Here is a 25,621-nt window from a genome sequence, read left to right on the forward strand (position 1 = left end):
CCACGGTTTGGTTCGGTTCACCTTTCTTTTCTTTTGTGTGTTATTTTGGAAAAATACATAGCAATTTATTTATTTATTTATTTATTATTAGGGTTTACCTGTTTTTCTTCTGTTGTTACATCAGCTTGCTTCATTTTCTGCTTTCAAGATTCAATACAAGTTGGATTTATCTTTTTTTTTTTTACAACATTGTAAATAAGCTCCTTTAATAGCATTGACTTCTTCATACAAGTTTTGATTTTGTAAACACATTCACCTGCTGAACCCCTAACCATGGTTCATGGTTTAGTTTACTGAAATCATAAAATTAGTAATAATGTCGCAAACCAACCGAACCGTGTTCCTTTGTTAAGGAAATGAACTTGTTCCTGTTCGTTTGATAATTTTAGGCAACGAACATTGATTGATGAGCACAAACTATAGTGTTCATGAACACAAATGGAAACAAACATAGACAAGCGTTCATGAACAGAATAGATATTACACTGACACTCATCAAATATTTTATTTCTCGGAATTTTGAAATATTTAAATAAAATATAAAAACAAAAAACGCTAATGAACTATCGAACACAAACAAGAAACAAACACGTTACCAAACGTTCACCAACATAAATGAACGAACGCGGCCTCTGTTCATGTTTCTTCATTTAACTAAACAAACGAAATTTCTTGTTCGTGTTCATTTGTTTAATAAACAAACGAACTTCCCGCCGAACGGTTCACGAACTGTTTGCCAAACGTTTGGTTCGTTTGCAGCACGAAAAATGTGAGTGGGGATGTGGGCGCAATGTGGCGCTTGCGAGCCGCTTTAGTATTTTTGAAGGCTGGTTTGAGGGCTTGGTCAGATGCGACTGACCGTTGTATATTTTCATCTTCTATCAGGTTCAAATTAAATGGCAGGAAGAAATCGATATCCGTCAGACGGGCGGCCTTGTGGGGCCCATGTCATGCCACCTCATCATGACAATATGCTGGAAGAAGAACTTGAAATGCAACATCATGAAATTGGCAGGCTTTTAGGCGAAAATCGAAGATTAGTTGAAGACCGGATTGGGCTGCAACAAGAATTAAGTGGCGCACGAGAAGAATTTAGGCGAATGAACATTGCAATTACTGAAATTCAAAAAGAAAATGAAATGCATTCGCGGCAACTTATTGAGAGTGGTTTGAAACTTGAAGCTGATATTCGGGCCACTGAACCGCTTAAAAAAGAGGCTGTGCAACTTCATGATGAAGTAAAATGGCTTAATTCTGTTACGCGTGATTTATATGGGCAGATCCAGACTCTCACAAAAGACCTTGCGGAACTGCAAGCTGCGAATAACCAACTTCCAGCTTTAAGAAAAGAGCTTGATGAATTACACAAGAAGCTTCGCCATGCTAGGTTCGACAATACATCGTCCCCTCTATTTCATACGCTGTGCATGGGTCGGGTCGGGTCGGCTTTTCGATTTTATATTCACCTGGTAAGTTGCAGTAACTGATACGGTTCATTGTCCATCTTGTAGAGATGCTATTGGTTACGAGAAGAAGGGAAATACCGAGCTTTTGGACCAAAAACACGCAATGGAAAAGAATTTGGCTTCTATGGCAAGGGAAGTTGAAACGCTTCGGGCAGAACTTTCAAATCCTGATATTAGATCGTGGGGTCCCGGTATGTATTATGTAATTAGTTCTAATGGTCCGTTTTCTACTCCACGGGCAGAGCTCGAGAAATCTTGAACGACGGGTCGATAAAATGTGGATAGTTCAGTTTGAAGTTACATATTCTCTCTCACTCATGAATGGGTAAATGACCCATCCCATGGTATAGCTAGGTGAAAAAGGACTTTTGGGTACTACCACTTGCAACAATGATTCTCTTATATAAGTTTTGGTTAATTTCATGAGAACTACCATCACATGTGATTTCACATTGTGCGGTTTAACTTTAAGGTTGTATTATTCTATAAATCTTAAAGACGAGGAGAGTTTTAATGGAGAAACAACATGTATTTATAAGCACATCTAAATAGCAGGTTGATGGTTTATTTTACTCATTTGAACATTGCACATGATAATTAGGTAAACTCGTCAAATTACTAGTTTATAACGTGCATCATGCATGTATGTGCCAACCGTGTATACGTACAAATATGTATGTGTATCGTGTACGTGGGTTTTGTATATCATTTATGTATTTTTACCCACTTACATGTTATGTTTTTTTTAAAATAAACAAACTTTTTACAAGTTACAAGTAAAATAATAAACCATAAAAATTTTAATCATTGTGAATTATATTAAAATACCGACATACGTGTATCGAGTATCGTATACGTGGGTTCTGTTTGGAAGAAGGAGGGATCTAGAAGATGCTGTTTTGGTAAAACCGTCGTTTTGTAAAACGAATGCTTCAACACCACACCGTCAACTAGCGAGCCTAGCCTAGCGGTGGTGGTCAAGGAAGACAAATTCGTATGGAGTTACAATAGCTTAAACTCATCGCAACTGCTGCCTCAAGCATAATTTCTCTACCGGAAAGCAACAGAAAACCGCACGAAAACGAAGTACAGCCATGTTGTGCAAAGACAACCGCAACTACATTAAAGAGTTTTGGAGATGATGTTTTGGTGAAGGAGAGTTCCAGATTCGGTTTGACCGCTGTGTTTGGAAGGAGAGATCTAGAAGATGCTGTTGCGGTAAGACCGTGGTTTTGTAAAACGATTTGCTCTGATCTACACTCTTACGGTGTAATCGATGGCCATGGCTGCTCTCATGTAACATCCAAAACCATCATATATATAATAATATTTAGACTACTATTGTTTTACTCCTATATATTGAATTACTACTTACTTTTAGGTGGTGACGAAGTGCAAAGACCGGATGCACGAGTAAAAGAGGAAGTTGAGATTTGTGAGGAGGAAGCAATTTCGTGGAAAGAGATAATGTTGAAGAGTTTTGCACGGATGGATAAGGACATAAGTGAAGTTATCCACGTATCAAAATAAAATTATGGTTTTCACGGTTTAAATTTTTGTCTTCGCCCCAAATTCAAAGTAAAATTATGCTTTTGCCCACAGCATAAAATTACGATTTTCCACTCGGTTCAAAATTACGATTTCACCCTCATTTTAAAATTACTATTTTGCAATGCAATGCAATGCAATGCACAACGTATGTATTACGGTTCAAAATTACGTATGTATTATGTAATTAGTTCTACTGGTTTTCTTACTTCCAGTTGTGCATTGCATTGCATTGCATTCTTGAAAGTAATATTCATATTTTTAATGTATATACCTGGGCTAAACCATGTCTCCTTACTGGCTGTTGATACTTGACTGTTTAGATGGATCATACTGGATGAATTTCGGCACTTACGACAACAGTTTTCTCCCTCCGTATGGGCGTCATCCTGTATGGTTGCTACATCATTCAAAGTGTTACTTAACACACATTTTATTTCAACTTAACATTTCATCGGTTTAAAAAAGAGTTAACTGCCATTTTCGTCCTTGTGGTTTGGTCACTTTGGCCATTTCAGTCCATTTTTTAAAAATGCGCCATTTTCCTCCCCGACGTTCTGGAAAGGTGCCATTTCAGTCCAAAAATCATAACCCAGTTAAGTCGGTTAGTAAATAAGGACTGATTGTGTAAATTTGTAACATAAAGGACTGATTGTGTAAATTTGTAACACCACCACCACTAGCCCTGCCACCACCACCACTCCGCTGCCACCACCACCACCACCACCGCCACCACCACCACTCCGCTGCCACCGCCACCACCACCACTCCGCTGCCATTCACCACCACCGCCACCACCACCACTCCGCTGCCACCACCACCACCACCACTCCGCTGCCACCACCACCACCACTCCGCTGCCACCGCCACCACCAATTTTGTTGATGATAATGTTGTTGCTGATAATGTTGTTGCTGCTGTTACTGTTGCTTCCTTCAAATATTAATAGAAGCGATGATGATGATGATGAATTTGTCGTTCATCACCGCACCACCACAGCCCTGCCACCACCACTCTCACAGATGTCAACAGTGTCATCTCCCCCAAAGCGGTCAACTGAAGGTCAAACAGGAAAGTCAACGGCTCAAATTAACGACCAAAATCAGGTTATATTCCAATTAACCTGGTGCAAACATTGTACAAGTATAAACGAATGAACCGGAACAAGAAAAACGAACCATTAACGGCTGGAACGACGTGTTGACTGATTCCGGCCATTGTGAAGATTTCGGCGAAGTTGCAGGTTCGGTTCCGTCTAAAATCGATGTGTTTGAGCATTGTGAGGGGTGTAAAATGTTTGTGGGGATCTAAGGAACTTCAGATGTCCGTTCAATTCGACCCAGATCGACAGAAACAGAAGATTAACACGTGGGGGTGTGGGATGTCGGAAAGATGGTCGGATTTACTCCGGTCACCGGAGTAGAGGGGTAAAGGTGATGGTGGTGGTGATTGCAGAGCATAGAGAGAGAGAGTAGAGAGAGAGTGTGTGGTGGTGGTGATGGCAGTGGTGGTGGTGGCAGCGGAGTGGTGGTGGTGGCAGGGCTGTGGTGGCGGTGGCGGTGGTGGTGCTGGCAGCGGAGTGGTGGTGGTGGCAGGGCTGTGGTGGCGGTGGTGGCGGTGGTGGTGGTGGTGGCAGCGGAGTGGTGGTGGTGGCAGGGCTAGTGGTGGTGGCGTTTAATATTTACTTAAATGGTCCTTTATGTTACAAATTTACACAATCAGTCCTTATTTACTAACCGACTTAACTGGGTTATGATTTTTGGACTGAAATGGCACCTTTCCAGAACGTCGGGGAGGAAAATGGCGCATTTTTGAAAAATGGACTGAAATGGCCAAAGTGACCAAACCACAGGGACGAAAATGGCAGTTAACTCGTTTAAAAAAATTACCCTTATACTTTCAGGGTGCTGCTGAAAATGATCCGTTTTCTACTCCACAGGCAGAGCTCGAGAAATCTTGAACGACTAATGTGGATAGTTCAGTTTGAAGTTACATATTCTCTCTCACTCATGAATGGGTAAATGACCCATCCCATGGTATAGCTAGGTGAAAAAGGACTTTTGGGTACTACCACTTGCAACAATGATTCTCTTATATAAGTTTTGGTTAATTTCATGAGAACTACCATCACATGTGATTTCACATTGTGCGGTTTAACTTTAAGGTTGTATTATTCTATAAATCTTAAAGACGAGGAGAGTTTTAATGGAGAAACAACATGTATTTATAAGCACATCTAAATAGCAGGTTGATGGTTTATTTTACTCATTTGAACATTGCACATGATAATTAGGTAAACTCGTCAAATTACTAGTTTATAACGTGCATCATGCATGTATGTGCCAACCGTGTATACGTACAAATATGTATGTGTATCGTGTACGTGGGTTTTGTATATCATTTATGTATTTTTACTCACTTACATGTTATGTTTTTTTAAAATAAACAAACTTTTTACAAGTTACAAGTAAAATAATAAACCATAAAAATATATTTTTAATCAGTGTGAATTATATTAAAATACCGACATACGTACGTGTATCGTGTACGTGGGTTCGGGTTTTTTATACCGGGTATTAAAATACCCTTTGTTTTACGGGCGGTCATGGAAAGATGGAAATCGAAAGCAAAAATGGCTCCAAAATCCGAGTTGAAGAAGACATGGATTTCGGCAGAGGATTAGGGTTTGTTTCCACTGACCGAACAGTTTCTCGCCGCCATGTTTCTTTCAAACCCCACGAAGACGACGACGGAATCAGCAGTGCTTATTTCCAAGTGAAAGGCAAAAACCCCATTTGGGTACGCCATTCCACAAACCCCCACATTAGGGTTTACAATGCTTCTCAATCTGGTCAATTAAACATCGGAGATTCATTCTGTCTGTCTTCCAAACACCCTGTTTGGTTTAATCTGAACAAAATCGCATCTGCAGATGAATCGAATAGATACGAGGAAGCATTCGCAGAGATTTCAGGGTTTGATCATGATGAAATTGAGACCACTGATATCGATGATCCTGTTCAAGGTTTGATTTTTATGAAATTACACATCTTTTTGTTGTTTCTGTTTTATTAATTAATTAATTTGTGTTTGCAGAGTTTGGTTTTGTTGTAATGGGGCGTGAGTTTGATTGCTACCAGAAGAAATTGATCCGGGACACGAGGAACTGGAATTGGTTTCTTGAAGAACCTATCAAGGATAGCGATGATGAAGAAGACGACGAGAAAAGATCAAGAAAGAAGAGGAAGAAGAGTGGAAAGAGGGATGATGTTGATGATGAAGTTTGGACGGGTGAGAGCGAAGAAGAAGAAGAAGATGTTGAGTCGATTAAGAAGTTGAGAAATGACACGAAACCTAAGTATTCAACTAGATCGAAAGATAAAGGTAGAAAGGGTGCGGGTGCGGGGGCAAGTAAAAGTGTAAAAGATGACGCAAAGAAGAAGGCGAGGAGTGATGAAGATGAAGATGAAGGTGATGAAACATTGGGTGGATTCATAGTTGACGATGAAGATATAGGAGAAGGAGACGAGGATGATGATGACAACGAGGAAGAGTTTGAAGAAGACGAGGATGATGAGTAGTTGTTTGTTTAAAGTTTTCATTTAGGATTTCTGTGTTTTTATGTTGTTGTATGCTAGTAGTCGTAAACATGTACAATTACGCAGTTTTCTACCAAGTTTGACGTGTGTTGTGAGTCACCCGTCTTTCATGTCCCTAGCCGATCTGAGTTTAGTGGCAGACCCAATAGTTTTTTTCATAGCAGGCTTAACAAAAAATTTATAGGTGCGATCGGGAGTTAGCTCTAGCCATTTGTAACAGTCGGACCCTCGCACCAACCAATGTGTTTTGGCCACTCTTTTAGGATGACGTAGGATACATGTATATACTGGTTAGACCATCAGCAGCGAAGCTTGAAATTTTTTACGGGGGGTCGAAAATGTATATACCCAAAAAATTCTATAATATACCCAAAAATTTCTATATGAAAATTACATATATAACACTACTGGCCGAAGCATCGCCCCTATAGACCATAATAGGATAACCGCAATACTTGGTAACAATACTAACAGGATACTCATGTTTACTTGATTTCACATTGGCTGGTTCATAATCAAATCCATACCGTTCATCTCACTTGACTCGAATTGCATTATTAGATGATTCTGATCCGAATTTTGACCAATAATGAAGTCAAAGTTCTCGGGTGGATGAAGATGAAGAACTAATGATGGTGGAAGGGGAGGAAGATCACTTTCACTGTGAATCATCAAATCCATACCCTTCATTTCACTTGGCTGGAATTGCATCGTCGGATTGTCTGGATTCCGATATTGACCAGCAATCATCAAGTCAAAGTTAAGGTTTTGAATCTCTTTATTCTTTGGGTTAGCAGCAAGAAGCTTCTTCTTCTTCTTCTTCTTCATGTTGGAATTGCAGAAGTTTTTAATGGCACTATCTGTTCTTCCTGGTAAATGTTTTGCTATTTCTGCCCATCTATTTTCAAACAAAATAAATCAGAATTTTAAATTATAATAAAAAAAAAAAAAACAAACATCAGCATTCATTTTATACTTATTTCCCAATTTATTGTGTAGATTGATTATGAGTGTCGCTTCTTCATCAGAAAAGTTTCCTTGTCTTAAGCCGGGTCTTAAATAATTAATCCATCTTAATCTGCAACTCTTGCCGCTTCTTTGTAACCCTGCTTTTAAAAAATGAGTAAATATCTCAATATATAATATAACCATATTTAAATTTAAAAAAAAAAAACAAAATTACTTAAGTTATTATTTTTTTTTCCGAGTCATGTCAAAAATAAACATCTCATTTAGCCATGTCGTGTATCTAATTTTATTATCGTATTAAAATTTTTGCATTAACATTGCTCATAAGTTGGTGTATGTATTATTATCTTCGTAAAGAGTGAAAAGTATTCAGGGTTTAGACGAGTAAAAGTAGAAACGTGATCAAAGATTCACGTCTATTATGCGTGAAATTGTTTTGACATGAACATATAGATATATAAAAGACTTGAATAACGGCTACAAGTGAGATAGAAATAAACCGGAAAACTTAGGAACAACGCTCCAAGAACCATGGAGACCATGGATAGAAATGTACTTGACGAGTTTTTCATCCTCTTCCGGTGACCATAATCCTCTTTTCAGGGAGTTGTTCATGTTTCTCGAACGATGAGTGAGTGATCATTGGCAAGCAAACGATGTAATATATATTTGTGTACACGTGCACGCTTGCGTGCCCATGTGACGACGAAAATGATGATGATATTGAATGTTGGGAATCAAATAGAATTTTGTAGGTCATAAATGGGAAAAGATAAAGTAGGGTGCATAGCATAGAAAGGGGGTCCTTCTTGGTAGTCCTTATTAGTCAAAGTGATAGATAAAACTTTAATTTAGGTTTGCTTATTTTAAGGTTTGAATTGAAAGGCATATCTCTTGTAGGTATTTCATTCTATTGCTTTTATTGGAAGATTCTTTGAATTTATTGACATTTGAGGGGACTAAAACATTTTGCATTGTTGTTGTCAAACACAAAAGTAGGAATCTAAGTCATGTCTATGGACAAAGATAGTAGACTTTTGGTAAAGTGTCGTCGTTGATAAAAGTTGTTATAATCCTTTCGCATCATGCGTGAGACATGCAGTCCCCTACCAATCCGTATAGTTCAAGGTAATCTAATTAATAAACGTCATGTCTCTATGCGAGATTAGTTTTAGGGAGATCATGTTCGGCTTCCTTTCGTGGTGACATGTTTTTAGAGAAAACCAACCCCATAAACTTGATTGATGGCTTCTTTCAACATTAGAATTGGCTATAAAGCTTAGTGTTCGAATTTAGCTTGTGAATCCGACTAATGTTGTATTCTGGTGGTGTGCGGTTTGTAAATGAGTTTAAGTTTGAAAAAACACTTCTTGTAGTAGTTTTAAAGAAAATTTATGTTTTGTGGGTTTTTATCAAATCCGTCTCATTAAACATAGTATGTAAATGAGCAAACCAAACTGAAACGAACGCTTAATCTTAACAACCATAAAAATTACTCGTGTCAGCATTACTTGATTAAAGTATTTCATGTTTATACGAAATCAATAAACAGATAAGACCAAACGATTTTATGTAAAGAACGAGATGGTTTTTTATGTGAAGAAAATCGTGATTTTTTTTCATGTTGGAAAGGTCATATGTCTTCCTTTATATATGATTACAACGATCATGCTGTATTGTTGCAGCCCTTCACGAAAGGGTATGATAGGCGGGGTATAACATACGACGATTACAACTACTTTGAAGTTATCAGTCGTAACAGTGGAAATTCTCGGTACCACTTCTTAGAGTTACCACTAATGAAATTAAGGTGCTACCCACAACCATTTACCACTTAGGGGCTGTTTGGTTACTTCTTAATGGGGCTTTTAATGGGTCAGACCTCTTACTGGTTCAACACTTAATGGTTCAGACTGTTTGTTTCATGAGCAAATGTCTGAATGGTTCAAACATTTTCCTCTGAATGGTTAAGTATTATACTGAGTCTAAATGGTTAAGACCTCTAATCTGAATTGGTTAGACATTTGTCTCTGAACGGTTAAGCATTATACTGACTCTTAATGGTTCAGGCCTCTTACTGGTTTAGCACTTAATGGTTCAGACCTCTTACTGGTTCGGCACTTAACCATTTAGAAGTTGCCAAACGGCTCCTTAGTCATTTTGCCAACAACGGAAATTAATTATTGGTCATTAAAAAAAATTCAAAAAATATTCGTAGACAAAAAGTTATTCAACCAAAAATGGGACACCTCAGGAAATTAATGCTCTCGTTGTTGATCATGAATTTATCATTGATGAAATTTGACCACCTTGTTGACCAAGCTAACAATCTTTTTTTTAATGACTAATTTCTTTAATGTCATGTCGTTTGTGAGATTTAAATTCAAGACTTTCCTTTCCCAACCTAGGTGTTTTAAAGACTTTGTCTTTGCTAATGAACCACCACCCCATTGGGTACCAAGCTAACAATCTAACCTCTTTTATTTATAGATTTAGACTAAAAGGTCTAGATCATAGTTATCGATAGCGAATAACGACGAGGTACCTATATGCTATGTAGCGATAGTGACGAAACAGCGCCCGCTATTTTGTGTTTAGCGATAAGGTAATTAAAAATTAAAGAAATAAAAATAGCTATTTGTAATTTTTTTATATATACATAATGTTAATTTTATATAAAAAGTGATCAGCATATAATATAAAAAGTGAGATAGAACCAGAAGCACTAAAAAGACACTACTACTACTACTTTTTATTATTATTATTTTTTTTAAAAAGTAGCATAAAATTAAAAAAAAAAGTTATTGAAAAACAAAAATATCATTGCTGCTGCTAGTGAGTTCTAAAATCTTTATTTATTGGGCCAATGAATAACGCTAGCCCAGCTAACAAAGTCCAAAAGGCTTGGCTGATACAGGAGGAGGAGGAGGACTTTGTTTGTTTATTTGTTCCAGAAAGAAAGAAAGAAAGTCACTAGCAATGGCGGACAGAGGATCTGAATCCACAAAATCTCTAGGTTGGTTAATTCTCTTTTATTATTATTATTATTATTGCATAATTTACCTGTTTTGATTATCAATAACAAAGCTTCAGTTGACTGACTGACTGACTCACTGGTTGATTCATCAGAAATAGGGTTTTGATGATCGACAATTAATTAATTAATTAATTCTCTGACCAGCAAGCAACACAACTTTAATCGTTCGTTTGACTGCCGGGTTTTAATGATCAGCAAGTAATAACACAACTCCTTTACGCCCCGCTTGCATATATGTGGTTATTTTACTAATTTCGTGAAAATAATGTTAAAAAGAGGGGATGGCTAATCATGCATCATGTGGTGACGTTGATAGCCGAAAGACAACGGAGTACATGCACTAATTGGCCTTTGTCTTAATTGCTGGTGCCTTACGTCCAAGGCCAGTAAAATAATACATCATGCACGCGCATTAATTATGTTGTGCATTTGTCTTCAGATAATTTACATTATGGTAATCATAATCTAGTTAGTTAGTTAGTTAGTTAGTTAGTTAGTAGTGTTACAAGATTTGATGCGTGTGAGAGATTAAGCCTGCTTTGCTTCGCTTTGACAAGTTTCCGCTATTGGTTGGTATTACTATTAGGGTCCAGTGTAAATCTAACAAAAAGACCTTCTTTTTGCACTAAGTTTGATCTATAAAAGGATCTCATTGATGCTCTATCTGAAAATACATTATTCATGCCATCAACACATACACACAAAGACTGTCTGACTGACTGACAGATGTATACCGACACATAGGGTAGGGATAGTGTACATTAATTCAAAAGTGTGAGAAGTGTATTATAACACTATATAACACCATATAAACACCGCATAACACTATGTAACACCATATAACATCATGTAACACTATGTAACACTATATAACACTGTATAACAATATATAACACTATACATCTATCATAGACATGCTATCAGAGAAAATATAGTGTTATATTTGTTATATAGTGTTATATAGTGTTATATAGTGTTATATGTTGTTATATGGTGTTACATAGTGTTATACGGTGTTTATATGGTGTTATATAGTGTTATATATAGTGTTATAATACACTTCTCACACTTTTGAATTAATGTACACTATCCCTACCCTATGTGTCAGTATACATCTGTCAGTCAGTCTTCGTATCAGAGAAAATATAGTGTTATATTTGTTATACAGTGTTATATAGTGTTACATAGTGTTATATGTTATTATATGGTGTTACATAGTGTTATACGGTGTTTATATGGTGTTGTATAGTGTTATATATAGGGTTATAATACACTTCTCACACTTCTGAATTAATGTACAGGATCCTCTACCCCGACACATATAAATTTATGTATTTTATTTTGGGTTTTTTTGAAAATGTAGAGGAAGAAGCAAAAGCAAAAGCCTCAAACTTGATTGAAAAAGGCAAGGAAGAAAACAAGAAGAAATCACCAGCTAGCCATGACAAGGAAACACATGGAACAAGCAACGACATTGATGAAGACACCCCAATAGAAAAAGTCAAAGGACCCGGTGTTCTTGAAAGAACTAAGGAAGAGATTGAAGCCGTTGTCGAAGCAATTCACCCTAATAAGTAAAATCTTTAACCTAGTTACTCATTTCCTGCAATAATGTTTTGTAGTTGGTATGTATGCCAGTGATCATCTTTATTGGTCCATTTTGTCTTTTGATTCTGGTTATTGTTTTCAATACCATAGAGAAAACAACTATATTCACAGTCTGAGAATTAATTTATTATGTGATCCTAGTTATTATTAAATATATGAGTTAACTGCCATTTTCGTCCCTGTGGTTTGTTCACGTTTGCCATTTCAGGCCAATTTTAAATGGCAAAAGTGAACAAACTACAGGGACGGAAATGACATTTAACTCTAAATATATCGTATCACTTTAAAGCTATGCCAAACACTCCGTATGCGTCGTCTTTAATAAATCTAAGGTTTGACATGAGGTGTATTTGACTATTTGGGATTGCTTGTTAAGAATATTTACGCGATGGGCGCCATTGGAGAGCCCCTATATTTTCATTTGGTACTAAAATACGAGCCACTATAGACCCTATATATATATGTATATTTTTTTTATTTTCATAAAAAAGGTTATTTACATTACCCTTAAGTTGTTGTTTGGGCAGCAAATGATGTAAAACTATGGGTTGTTAATTTTGATTCAGAAAGTAGGGGCAGTTAGGGTTGAGGGGTCTGAGCTAATGGTTAAGACCATATACCAATAATATCTGACTACTGACCCATTCCAGCTACTATTTTAGTTGTAGAAAACCCAAAATTTATAATAAGTATAGTATTAATGAGAGCATGCCATTGCAAATGTGGATATATACTTGAGAAAACATCTATCTATCTTTCACTGGCCCATCAGATAAACCCTCACAGGAAAGACCTGCCAACATACATTGCCTTATACATATACATATAATAGACACACATATATTTTTGTTTTATTTCTTTCCTGATTTTAGTTAACTTTTAAAATCATATTTAGTATTTATTACAATGTTCTTCGTCCTACCTTGACTATTGGGAAATTTTCATTCGAGAAAGAGATGTACGAATAAAGGGGCGAAGCTGACTCGACCAGATGGTAGAGATCGTTTAAGAATCGAGGTAGGCACCGTGAAAGAAATAACGTAGCTAGCTTATTATATTGAAATAAAATATTTCAGTTATTATGTTGATATTCTATATGTATTTTTAGAGCACTCCTTGATCAAATCAAAATCCTTCTGACTTTTAAAGCAAAAGCTTTCCCACCCCACATTCCAAATCAGTCTCTAAAGTAGTGCCCTAACTTTCTCTTCTCAGGTTAAAAGCTAGTTTTCACGCAAGTGTAGTCTTTAATTATCTTACCTTTTTACAGTCAATCTATTCAAAATAGAGAAAAATGTCTGGATAGTCCCTGTGGTTTCGCCTTTTTTCACCTATAGTCCCCAACTTTCTAAAACTGTCTGAATAGTCCCCAAGTTTTCATTTTTGTTCCCGGATAGTCCCTGGGTCTAACTTCAGTTACTTTAGTCTGTTAAAAATGATGTGAAATGACAAAAATACCCTTTCCTTAAAAGGCCAAACCACAGGGACTATCCGGGCATCTTCTTCATTTTTATTTATAAAACCCCACCACCACACTTCATCTTCAACCTCCACCCACCATCACCCTCCTCCACCCTCCACCACCACCCTGTGAATCATAACCCGCACACCTGCCCTCTCCTTCCACCGGATTCGTTTGAATTATCACCAAATTGAACCAAACAAAACTAACTCGATGAATGTGCAAACTTCAGCGACTGTAATTAATTCTGCGGCGTTATCGAACTGTTTCAGATTTGATTTACTGATTTCAGACAATGAACAGCAGATTTACTGTTTCTGTTCGAGCGAATAGACTGTATATTAATCTGCAAATAGACTGAACTCTTGACTCTGCAAATTCACAGATTTACGCGGATGCGTAAACAACAAGTGACTGAATATGTGCAGAACAGATCCACTGCAACAATACTAATCACAACGTCGATTCACGCTAACTGGTCAACAATCTGATCTGTTTCAGATCCGGGCGAATCAATCTTGATTCGTGAATATTATTCTTGTTTCAGATTTACTTGAATATAAACAGACAACTGATTCATACAGATCAATAGAGTGTTTATCCGTGAATATCCAGATCAGTGATTAACACACAAGACTCGGACTTTCAGATTATCAGCAGATAGGACGAATGAACCATGTTTCAACGAATGAACACTGTTTCAAACATCTAAATTCTGTGGATGTATTCGCAATTATTATGCAGATCTGTATAACCAGCAACGTTCAGAAGTTGATTCAAACTGAACTGATTTGTTCTAATAGATCTGTTAAAAAAATATTCCTGTTCGCTATCAACAACAACTGTGAAACTGTTTTTAAACAGTACTGATATCGACCCTTGCACACAGATTTGTTTTATGCTAATCCGTAAGACTGAACCACTTTTAACGAATGAACAACGACAAACCCTGGATGAACAGAACTTCCGAATGGAGACTCTCCGCAAGATGAGCAATGGAATCGAACTGATAAGCTTCAAAAATACCGTCCGGATTATGATTCACAGGGTGTGCGGGTTATGATTCATAGGGTGGTTTATGATTCACATGGTGGAGGAGGGTGGAGGTTGAAGATGAAGTGTGGTGGTGGGGTTTTATAAATAAAAATGAAGAAGATGCCCGGATAGTCCCTGTGGTTTGGCCTTTTAAGGAAAGGGTATTTTTGTCATTTCACATTATTTTAACAGAGAAAAGTAACTGAAGTTAGACCCACGGACTATCCGGGAACAAAAAATGAAAACTTGGGGACTATTCAGGTAGTTTTAGAAAGTTGGGGACTATAGGTGAAAAAAGGCGAAACCACAGAGACTATCCGAGCATTTTTCTCTTCAAAATAATATGCATTACTTTATATGTTGGTTTTATTTTTTTTTAACAACAAAACTTCTATATAACAAAATATAGAAACTGAAACCCGAAGGATTACAAAACATTTATTATAAGTTTTTACTAGTAAAATATCATCATCATACTCGGTAAATCCCATCAATAGCAAAGCTAAGGTAGGGTCTGAGAATGGTAAAGACAGCCTTACCTCTACCCGTTAAGAATAGAGAGGTTGCTTCCAGTGAGACCCCCGGCTCGATAGTAGTTTTGCATCAAGCCTTGGACGTAAGGCACATAACACTCAACAATTAAGACAACGGCCGATTAGTGCATGTACTCCCTTGTCTTTCGGCTATCAACGTCACCACCGCATGATGCATGATTAACCACCCCCCTCTTTTAACGTTATTTTCACGAAATTAGTAAAATAACGTTAAAATTGGTGCACTTTCACTTTTGCTCCCCGAGCGCCCACACATATATACATTATATGCGCATACCGCTAACGGGGCGTATTACTAGTAAAATAACTGCAATGATAGATCTTTTAAAACAATAATATGCATTACTTTATATGTTGGTGTATATAATGTAACATTTATTTATTTCAAGCAACAATTTATGTTAGTAAAAAAGTTGTTTTACTTTGGCAAATTTTGAAACCTTGATGTTACTTTTGTTAAAGTGAACTAGAAATTAAACTAAAATTGATTGTTAATTAAGCCTCAAAGAGTGAGGATCCGTAAAAAGTATACCTTAATTTGTACAATGATTTTATAACTTGACTTGAAATAAAATGCATATTTGAACCTTCAAATCAGTAATGAATGGAGTACATTCTTAAATACACTTGGTACAAATACATAGTGGTACCCAAAGAAAGAGCAATGAATATTATTCATCTTCTACTATTTGAATTAATAATAGATTGTCATAAGTGGGGTATACAACTCAATCAATGGCCAAGATTAAAAGTTGAAAGAAAGGGTCATGTGATCAAATTTTCATAAGTTGTTGACTCTCAGGTACACTCTTTAATTCTAATTCATATCCCATTCATTATTTTAAAACCAACTCATTGATGGTAAAAGAAAATAAATGGTAAAAAGTATGATTCTCTTTCTCATCACTTGATTTCTTTACCTCCATTTGTGGAATGAAAGTTTCTGTATAAAAATATAGCTTTTCAGTCTATGTTCCAAGCACAATTAGGCTTTCATCTCTCTCTCTCTCTCATACACATATTCAAGTGTGTTGTAAAAGATTGATCTTTTTGGGATCACTAGAAAGAAGAAAGATAGAATCACTTGTTTGGATTTTTCTTCTTTATGATGTTCTGTAGGGGCCCCCTCCTGATTGTATGTATATATGCAATCATTCTGATTTAGGCTTTCATCATCTTTCTCTCTTTCTTTCTTTGTCTAGTTCAAGAACAAACCATGATCATGATGAATGGAAGATTGTGTAGGTTTGTTATGATAATGATGTGTTGTATAATTATGAGAGTAATTAGCAGCAGCAGGCCTTTTGGACCAACTGATAGCCCTCCAATCTCCGTCCCTCCAAAACAAGGTGACTACTACTTTTAGCGTTTTATATTATTAACTAGCTAGCTTTTTCAAGACCAAAAATAGACAAAACTCTTATTATTAGACTGGAAGGTATGGGGGGCGGCTTAAGCCCGGCGTGGCCTGGCGCCGCACCCCCACACCGCCCCCGGAGCCTCGTCCCGTCTTCCCCGTCCTCCAGCCGACGCCCAAGCCGGGCCACTCCTTCAAACACATACCTATACATACATACATACATACATACATACATACATACATACATACATACATACATACATACATACATACATACATACATACATACATACATACATACATACATACATACATACATACATACATACATACATACATACATACATAAAGTATAATGTACTTAAGGGCTTAACGTACATTAACGTACGCGACCAAATAGAACGTGCGTAATTATTATCCCATGCGTGATTATCACATTTTTTGATCAATTTAACTTGCGTAATTATACTTCCATGCGTGATTATCTCCAAAAAACTGATCCCATGCGTGATTAACTGCTCCCATGCGTGATTAACTGGCTCCCATGCGTGATTAACTGATCCATGCGTGATTTTTGCCCTGATCCGATGGTTGCGCGCGTCGCGTACATGAAGTACGATAAGGCTTTTTGTATGTTAACCTTTCCCTATATATATATATATATATATATATATATATATATATATATATATATATATATATATATATATATATATATATATAGGGGAAGGTTCAAATGAAAACCACTAGTTATTGTGAAAACTCGAAAACTAATTAAAAAAGCCAAAAAAACATACCAATTTTTATTTTTTTTTTTTTTGCAAACCAATTTTCGCAGGTTTTTTTTATATAAAAAAAATTTTCAAAAAAAAAAAAAAAAATTTGTGTAGTGCACATGTGTAATACTACACATGTGTATGTGTATTACACATGTGTACTACAAAATTATTTATTTATTTTTTTTTTGAAAAAAAAGTTTTTTTTATATATAAAAACAAGCGATTTTTATAAAAAAAAATTTAAAAAAAAAATTCTGTGTCTGTTTTTAGGCTTTTTTTAGTTAGTTTTCGAGTTTTCACAATAAAAGTGGTTTTCATTTGAACCATCCCCTATCTATACTATATATATATAGCCCCATCCTCCACCCCTTGGTCCATCCCCTTAGGCCCATCGTCAATCCCGGTGACGTGGCGGCCCATCCTCTTGCCCCATACCCTCCAGTCTTATGCATTGCAATCTTTTGATCTTTTTTTTGAATAGCCAACGAAACTTCATTCATAAAAATGTAAACCAAACGTACTCAGCCAGAAGCTGAACCAAATACAAAAACAAACCGGAAAAGAAACAAAACAAAAGAAAAAATAAACGAGCTATAGATTAAAGCTAAATTCCCACAATTGTTGTTTTGTAATGGAACTATGTTTTGATCTTTGTCTCACACCTAGAAAGGAAGTATCTTTTATTTCCTCAATGATCATTTGAACCGTGCGTCTTCTCCCCGAAAAGATTTTATCGTTTCTATTCTTCCATAAGAGCCACATAGTTTGTACTGCGATCGCGTGTAGAATCTTCCTCTTGCATCGATTTCTGTTACTTTCTAAAATCATTTTTAGCAGATCTTTCGCATTGTTAACGGCATTTACCATTGATAAACCTGTCCACGTCTCGACCGCTTCCCAAACCCTCCTCGCAAAATTACAGTTCATCAGAATATGCGCAGCATCTTCATTGTCTTCACCACATATTTTGCAATCTTTTGATCAACAGGCACAAAAACACACATTACTTCTTCTCAATTTAGCATGCCCTCCAAATCAGTGTCAAGTTCAAGATTTTCCACAAAGGTACCATTTTTAATTATCTACAAGTCTCTCTCTCTCTCTCTCCTTTGACCAACTGAGTTATGAGTGATGTTGGGTTTGACTTGATGAATGTAGGATGGAGATGTGATGAAGAATGAAGATGAGAGATATGGAAGAGGGATTGAAAACAGGATTGGATCAAGACCACCAAGTTGTGAACACAAGTGCTTTGGGTGTAGCCCATGTCAACCCACCCAAGTGCCCACAATCAGCCTCCACTATACAAACTATGAGCCTGAGGGTTGGAAATGCAAGTGTGGGCCCTCTTTTTATAGCCCATGATTATTATTATTATTATTATGGTTTAGCTACATAACTAGGTTTCGTAAAACACCATGTATTTATTTATGATGAATATCATATTCTCCGCGAGTTCGAATGGAACCATTTGGACTCGGGCTTGAGCCCAAGACATGTGAAATAAAAATTTAAATATGGACTCGGGCTGTTGGGTTAATCATTTATCCATTTAACAATGCAACTTGCAAACAAGCAAGCCGGCCAGCTATGTCATTTATTTATATAATTCGATTAGCTCGAGAAATATTCAATTTATGTTGTAATAAGTTAATTACCGATGAGTTACAAGAAATGGATTATTTATCGGTCCTAATAACCCAAATAGCCTCATTTGTTTACGTCATGTATCAAAAATGAACCCGGCGATATTAAAGAAGGAACTCAAGACACTAGGATTCAGTTTTGTGTAATGAGATGTAATGTTGTTGTGGGTATTGGGTGTAAGTTATATGTGCTAGCTCCTGGCTAGTGATTTATTTAATGAAAGTTCGCCATTAAAAAAATGTATCGAAATGAAAAATAGCTCCTTTTTTTTTTAATTTCAACTATCCGAATATAAGTAATTACCTAAACTTATAAGCATTATAAGAATCCTTGATGTCAACGTATTAACTAATTAAAAGTTTTAACTTCCAAGTGTAACTTTCTTTTACAACATTTTAATGTAAATTATGTAATTGTTACCGTTCTAAGAATCAAAATATTTGAAAAAAATAATTAGAAATTATTTTATCTAGTTCAAGAAATGGGTACATTTCTTGTTATCAAGCTACCATCTTCGATTCGACAATATTAAAAAATTAAAGTTATCAAGACACTGTTGATGCAACAAACACGGGATCAAGGATGGTAGCTAAGCTGGTTAGGCAAAAGGGCTGAAGGGTTCAGTTTTACCTAACGCAGGTCGCGGGGTCCCTCCACGTTTGCAAAACGTGGAAGGAGGTTCACTAGTATGTTCTTGTTATTTGCTTTGAGGTTCTTTCTCCGAGGCCAGCTCGAATCCAGAAAAGAAAGCAAATAGAATGGAAGTAATGAAGAGTTGTTTGGAAGTGACAAAGAACTCTTTGAATGACTAGAGATTAAGGAATCTCTGCCTTTTCGGAATGTCTTAGAAGTGTACATGAGCTGTCTTCTTATAGTGGAAGACATCTCCTGAAATAGCATAAACTATACTAGCTAAACCTGTTTGCAAATGGAGGGTTTCCCCTTTTGGGGTTGAAGGCTTTGGACCCCTGGTTAATAGAGTGTGCTTGTGCAGACCTGCTCTGACTTTGTGAGTTGGTGAGCATGAGTTGGTGGGACGAGTTTCTAGACATGACTGATGACTGATTACTGTTTCTCGATTTCCTCATTTTACAGCTTTTCATCCGATGAACCTTTCAACCTTTTAAGCTCTTTGCATATTAATCATTTTGTTTATCCTTGGGCTACCCCCGTCGTCAGCCCCTCAAGTCAGAGGTTTTTGGGGTAGTATGCTCAAAGACTTCTGACTTTTATGCATGTCTTTTGAAGGCTTCAAGGGTTCGTTGCTTGGAGGCTTGAAAGGTTTGAGGCAGTTACTTTTTTGAATTTTGAATTTGAAACGATTTGACAGTTGATTTGATTGACATGTGTCAGGCGGCGGTTTTGCAGGGATTATTTATTTACCTTTATTACCCCTACTTTACTCTCATATTTATTTTAAAGTTGTAAAATTTCTTCATTTTACTTACAATCAATCACAGTTTCCTTCCTCAGGTTAGTTTCTCTTCTCCATTTTCGTTTTTACTTTGTTCAATCATGGGTGCCCTTAAGGATTTAGCAAGGTCATTCTCTCGAATGACACAAGAGGAAGTAGACCTGTTTTGTCTTGAATATGGTATTGATAAGAAATTTAATCCAACTGCCCCTTCTTGCGATGTCTCTGTTGACAAACCAAATCCTGGTTCGATTGCTTTGTATTGTCGTCACTTTCAGTGGTCTAATCTTCGTTACCCTTTTTCGTTTTTCGTTTTGAACTTGCTTGAATATTATCGTGTTTCTTTTGGGCAAGTTCATCCGAAGGGGATGGCTAGGGTTTTGCACTTTGAAATGTTGTGTCGTGCTCTTGGGTATGATCCCTCTTTGTTGCTTTTTCGGAGATTTTTTCGTTTAGCCAAAGATGGTGATTGGTTCACCTTTGAGACATCAAAGGTTGATACTTGTCTTATTTCATCCATGGTTACAACGCTTGGGTCCTGGAAGGATCAGTTTTTCTGGGTTTCTGATTCTATCATTCCTTTCAAAATGGTGTGGAGGCGTCCGGATGCTGTTCTCAATGATCCGGAGCCTTCTGAGTCAGAGTTGAACGATGCTTTTCTTTCAGCCATTCGGGGGTGCCCTTCGAGGGTTCGTCCCTTTCCCGAACATTTGTTAGTGCTTTTAGGGGTTAGTAATATTTGGGGAAAAGCCGATCGGGATCCGGTGTTAATGAGAAATGGCGTTGGTATGCATTTTTTCCCTTATGCCTTTTCTTATTTTACTTTGCTTATGCCTTATTTTCTTTTGTTTTGTTTTTACCAGTTATGTCTGCTTTGGACTTCATCAAGAGTGACGACACGTCCGACGTTGTGTTTGAGGATGCCCCGTCTGTTCCAGGTGAGAATGTTGTTGTTAGGACTTCCGAGCAAAGGTTTGAGGGCACGGGTTATGTTAATGTTGCCAATGTTAAGGGTTTTACCAAGTCTACTGCCCCCAAGTCTTCAAGTCGCCGATCTTCTCGTCGTTTGCTGAAAGCTGGACCTCAATCCACTTCCACTGAGCCAGTGGATTTGACTGATGATATTGAGGTTTCGGAGGATCAGGTTGAAGTGGGTGTTGAACAAGATAAGGAGTTGGTTGTTCATGGCAAGAAGGTTCGAGGTAAGAAGGTTATTCCTGTTCAAGAATCTTCAAGCAGGGACGCTGGAGGGTTGGACCCTGAAGGTGTTTATGTGCCTGCTTGGCAAGTGAAGAATGATGATACCTTTAAGGATGCTGCCGTTTGTGAGGATGCTCTTAGTCATCTTGCTCCTCCCTCTGTTCGTGAAACCATTGCTGAGATGGACGATGACTTTATGTTATCTCGCATGGTTTTAACCACCTGTAACCTTGCTGCCATGCTTCCCCAAGGGATTACTCGGTTTCGCCAAAGGATGCGGGAGTATGAGGATTTCTCAAAGAAGAAGGATAAGATGAAATCCTCCCTAGCATCAATGAAGAAGGAAATAGCTGGGTTTGCAGAGAAGGAAGCAGCGTGGAAGAAGGAGGTTGATGGTTTGAAGAAGATGCATGATATTGAAATGGGTGACCTGAGGAAGAGCTTTGAAGCTAACTTGTTGAAGTTGAAGGCTGATCGAGAGGCCCTAGCTGTCCAGCAGCAGGCTTTTCGTGAAGAAAAGGAAGGGTTGAAAGCTTCATTTGGTCAAGTTACTGCGGACAATCAATGGTTGATCGAGCATGGTTTCCAGCAGGTTGTGACTTATCTTTTGCATTCCAAGGAATTTAACTCTGCCCTTGGTGATGTTTACACCAAGCTTTTGAACTTGGGGAAGCATCAAGGCCTCACTGCTGGCTACAAACTTCATGAGTCTGGACAACCCTTGGAGAAGTCACCCATGTTTCGCCCCGAGGCTTCTGTTGAGCAGATGGAAAGGCTAACTTACCCCTTTATTCATGAGGTATCATCTTGCTTTGGTAAGCCTTTGTCTGTTTTACAGGAATTGAAGCCTGAGGGGTTGAATGAGAAAGTTTGTGCTGAGGTTTTGGGTTCCTTGTCAAGGAAAAGGTCATACTCTGGGGATAGTGATGATACCCTCTCGAGTTTGCCTGAGACTTCAAAGGATGCTGGTTTAGAGACCTCTGCGGTAGGTGGTGAAGGAGGTGCTAAGATGAAGAAGACTAAGAAAGCCAAGAAGTCTAAAGCTGAAGGTTCCAAGCCTTCTGTTAACTGATATTTATTCGTAGCTTTCTTAGCAAACACTTTAATGTCTGTAATGTTTTAAACAATGTTAGGTTTTTGGGAACCCTTAAGGTTCCTGTGGTTGGTTAGGCCTGTATGGCCATTGAACACTAGTTTTATTTGCAAGTCACTAGGGCTTGCTTTGACTATCTTCTGAAGGTCTTTTATGGCCTTCCTAACTATGACATGATGGTTGTTGTTGGTGTTATGTTTGCTCCATTTGCTTGGTTTGCCTTGTGAGGTTTCAACCCTTCAGGCTTTTTTGTAGTTGTTAGTGGGTTGAAGCCTTTAACCTTTCAAGCGTGTTTTTTGTTGGCTTGAAATTTGGGTAGCTTTTGGTTTGGTTTGCATGTTTAGTTGATAAGTTCGTTTATCTTTTGTCCTTTGTTTTTATTTTCTTGTCTTGTCTTTGTTTACTTTGTCTTTATGTTTTTTACACTTTAAAGGGTTCAGTGCTGCAGTCACTTTACCTTAGTGTTTATCATCAAAACGTAGTATCTATCCTTTTCTTTATTTCGTTGTAATTTGTTTGATTTCGTAAGTCTATTTATTGAGTACATTTTTTAGACTTAAGGAACGATTGGTGTAGGCTGTTCAAACCTGTCTATGAGACATTGTTGTTTTTCTTTGATAAGTCTCATGGAGTTGTATTGATCTAGGAACTCACCCCTTATATAGGTCCATTCAACCCTTGAACCTATTGAGCGATATGGCCTGGGAGCTCATCCCCTTACATGGCCCTTGCCATGGAGTTTTTTGCTAGGTTCTCAACCTGATATTAGGATAGAAAGACAAGTTTGATAAAGTAACTTCATTCATTCAAGCAACATTTGCTTTTACAAAAGGTTTTTGTTTTGCTACAAACCAAACTTTCTAAACATAGAATTTTCTTAAGGTTTTTCCGTTCCAGTGCCTTGGGAGCCTTTTGCCTTCTAGATCTCCCAGCTTGTAGGACCCTCCTTTGTGTGCTTCGAGGATGGTGATGGACCTTCCCATTTCGGGCCTAGTTTCCCTTGATTTTCTTTTTTGCTTGCTTCGTTGTTTCTGAGGACTAGATCCCCTGGCCTGAATCGTTCGTTCTTGACCTTCTTGTTGTAGTAGCTTTCCATCCTTTGCTTGTATTTGGCTTCTTGTATTGCTGCTTGATCCCGGGCCTCCTCTAGGAGTTGTAAGTTCAACATGGTCTCTTGTGTGTTTACCTCGGGATCCATGTTGACGATTCGTTGGGTTACAACTCCTATTTCAGCGGGGATTACGGCTTCGGATCCAAATACCAAGCTGTAAGGTGTCTTTTTATGACTTGCTTTTTCTGTTGTTCTGATTGCCCCAACGCTAGGCAATTCTTCCAGCCAATTACTTTCATATCTCCCCAATCTTGTTTTGATGCCTTCCACTATGCTTCTGTTGGTCCTTTCAACCTGACCGTTTGACTGCGGGTAAGCCACTGAGCTGAAGATTTGGTTGATCCTGTACTCCTTGCACCAAAGGCTGAAGGGTTTCTCAGCGAATTGTTTCCCATTATCGGTGACAATTACCCCTGGCAGCCCATAGCGGCATATGATATTCTCCCAAACAAAGTCTATGATTTACTTTCCTGTGATCTTGGCAAGGGGTTTGACCTCTGGCCATTTGCTGAAGTAGTCAATTGCTACCAACAGGAATTTTACTCCCCCTTTGCTTGGAGGGAATGGTCCAACAATGTCCATTCCCCATTTATGGAATGGCCATGCTGAGGTTATGAGGACCAAGTCATGTTTGGGACTTTTTGGTATTGGGGAGTGGATTTGACAGGCATCACATTTCTTCAATTGCTCGACGGTGTCACGATGCATTGAAGGCCAGAAATATCCCAAGTTCATGAGCTTTGCAACCACCGACCTAGCTCCAAAATGAGCTCCGCATATTCCTTCGTGCACTTCCTTAACCAAATATTTGCTTTGTTCAGGGCCTACACACCTTAGCAATGGTGCAAGGTAACCTTTTTTATAGAGAGTTTCTCCTTGCAACACATATTGTCTTGCTTTGATCTTTACCCTTTCAGCTTCCGTTTGATCATTAGGCAGTTCATTGTTTTGAAGGAATTTTTTGATAGGAGTCATCCAATTTGGATCTTCCTCGGTGACCACATCTTGTACTTCCAATTCATCAATCGACCGGGCCTTCAACACTTCAACCAACACCTTTTTTGTGAGGTGGGCGAATGTGAGAGATGCCAATTTGCTCAAGGCATCGGCCTTTTTGTTTTGGGATCTCGGAATCTGTTTGATGTTGCATGCCTGGAAGGTGTTCATTAACTCCTTAGATTTTTCTTTGTATTTTCTCATGTTTGGCTCCTTGGCGACATAGCTGTCATTAACTTGGCTTGATACTAGTAGTGAATCAGTGAACACTTCAAGCTTTTTGACTTTCATTTCTTTGGCCAGCCGTAGACCGGCGATCAGTGCTTCGTATTCAGCCTCGTTGTTGGTGGTCTGAAAATTAAAACGGAGAGCATACGTGAATTCCAGCCCCTCGGGGTTGATTAAGACTAAACAAGCTCCTGACCCTTCAACGCTTGAAGCCCCGTCAGTGAATAATTTCCAGGCTTCAGGGTTGGAGGTTTCAGCGGTTGTGGTGTTCACTTCTTCAATTGTTTGGCTTGGGACTTCGACTAGGAAATCAGCCAAGACCTGAGCTTTGATGGCTTTTCGTGGGACGTAGGTGATGTTATGTTCACCTAGTTCCACTGCCCATTTTGCCAACCTTCCTGAGTTCTCAGATTTTTCAAGCACATTCTTGACAGGTTGGTCAGTGACCACTTGTATAGGATGTGCTTGGAAGTATCTTCTAAGCCTTCTGGCTGTTTGGACCAGGGCTAGAGCGA

The 25,621-nt window shown here is 37.9% G+C and overlaps 5 protein-coding genes across 6 annotated transcripts; 4 read left to right on the forward strand and 1 right to left on the reverse strand.

The window, feature by feature from the left end:
* Window positions 1–892: 892 nt before the first annotated feature.
* On the forward strand, window positions 893–1,979 carry LOC110901615 (protein FLX-like 3). The gene is made up of 2 exons (XM_022148428.1): window positions 893–1,387; window positions 1,512–1,979. Exons 1-2 carry the CDS (start codon window positions 897–899, stop codon window positions 1,723–1,725), a joined length of 705 nt encoding a protein of 234 aa, XP_022004120.1. The 5' UTR covers window positions 893–896; the 3' UTR covers window positions 1,726–1,979.
* A 3,623-nt stretch (window positions 1,980–5,602) lies between these two features.
* LOC110908845 (acidic leucine-rich nuclear phosphoprotein 32-related protein) lies at window positions 5,603–6,727 on the forward strand. Its single transcript, XM_022153845.2, has 2 exons — window positions 5,603–6,039; window positions 6,111–6,727. Exons 1-2 carry the CDS (start codon window positions 5,628–5,630, stop codon window positions 6,593–6,595), a joined length of 897 nt encoding a protein of 298 aa, XP_022009537.1. The 5' UTR covers window positions 5,603–5,627; the 3' UTR covers window positions 6,596–6,727.
* Window positions 6,728–7,064: 337 nt separating this feature from the next.
* LOC110908383 (transcription factor MYB26) lies at window positions 7,065–8,197 on the reverse strand. Its single transcript, XM_035987288.1, has 3 exons — window positions 8,083–8,197; window positions 7,590–7,719; window positions 7,065–7,511 (listed from the first exon to the last, which is right to left on the reverse strand). The coding sequence occupies exons 1-3, from the start codon at window positions 8,195–8,197 to the stop codon at window positions 7,109–7,111; spliced, it is 648 nt and encodes a 215-aa protein (XP_035843181.1). The 3' UTR covers window positions 7,065–7,108.
* Window positions 8,198–10,459: 2,262 nt separating this feature from the next.
* LOC110908849 lies at window positions 10,460–12,379 on the forward strand. Its single transcript, XM_022153849.2, has 2 exons — window positions 10,460–10,598; window positions 11,983–12,379. Exons 1-2 carry the CDS (start codon window positions 10,562–10,564, stop codon window positions 12,195–12,197), a joined length of 252 nt encoding a protein of 83 aa, XP_022009541.1. The 5' UTR covers window positions 10,460–10,561; the 3' UTR covers window positions 12,198–12,379.
* Window positions 12,380–16,240: 3,861 nt separating this feature from the next.
* On the forward strand, window positions 16,241–19,303 carry LOC110901620 (EPIDERMAL PATTERNING FACTOR-like protein 2). 2 transcript variants are annotated; one of them, XM_022148433.2, is made up of 3 exons: window positions 16,241–16,627; window positions 18,406–18,482; window positions 18,576–19,303. In XM_022148433.2, exons 1-3 carry the CDS (start codon window positions 16,495–16,497, stop codon window positions 18,780–18,782), a joined length of 417 nt encoding a protein of 138 aa, XP_022004125.1. In that variant the 5' UTR covers window positions 16,241–16,494; the 3' UTR covers window positions 18,783–19,303. The 2 variants fall into 2 exon arrangements, 1 of the variants encoding a protein (XP_022004125.1); XR_004880260.1 differs by having other exon boundaries at window positions 16,242–16,627; window positions 18,594–19,303.
* Window positions 19,304–25,621: the final 6,318 nt, after the last annotated feature.

The sequence above is a fragment of the Helianthus annuus genome, chromosome 2 (assembly GCF_002127325.2).
Source record: "Helianthus annuus cultivar XRQ/B chromosome 2, HanXRQr2.0-SUNRISE, whole genome shotgun sequence".
Lineage (NCBI taxonomy): Eukaryota > Viridiplantae > Streptophyta > Magnoliopsida > Asterales > Asteraceae > Helianthus > Helianthus annuus.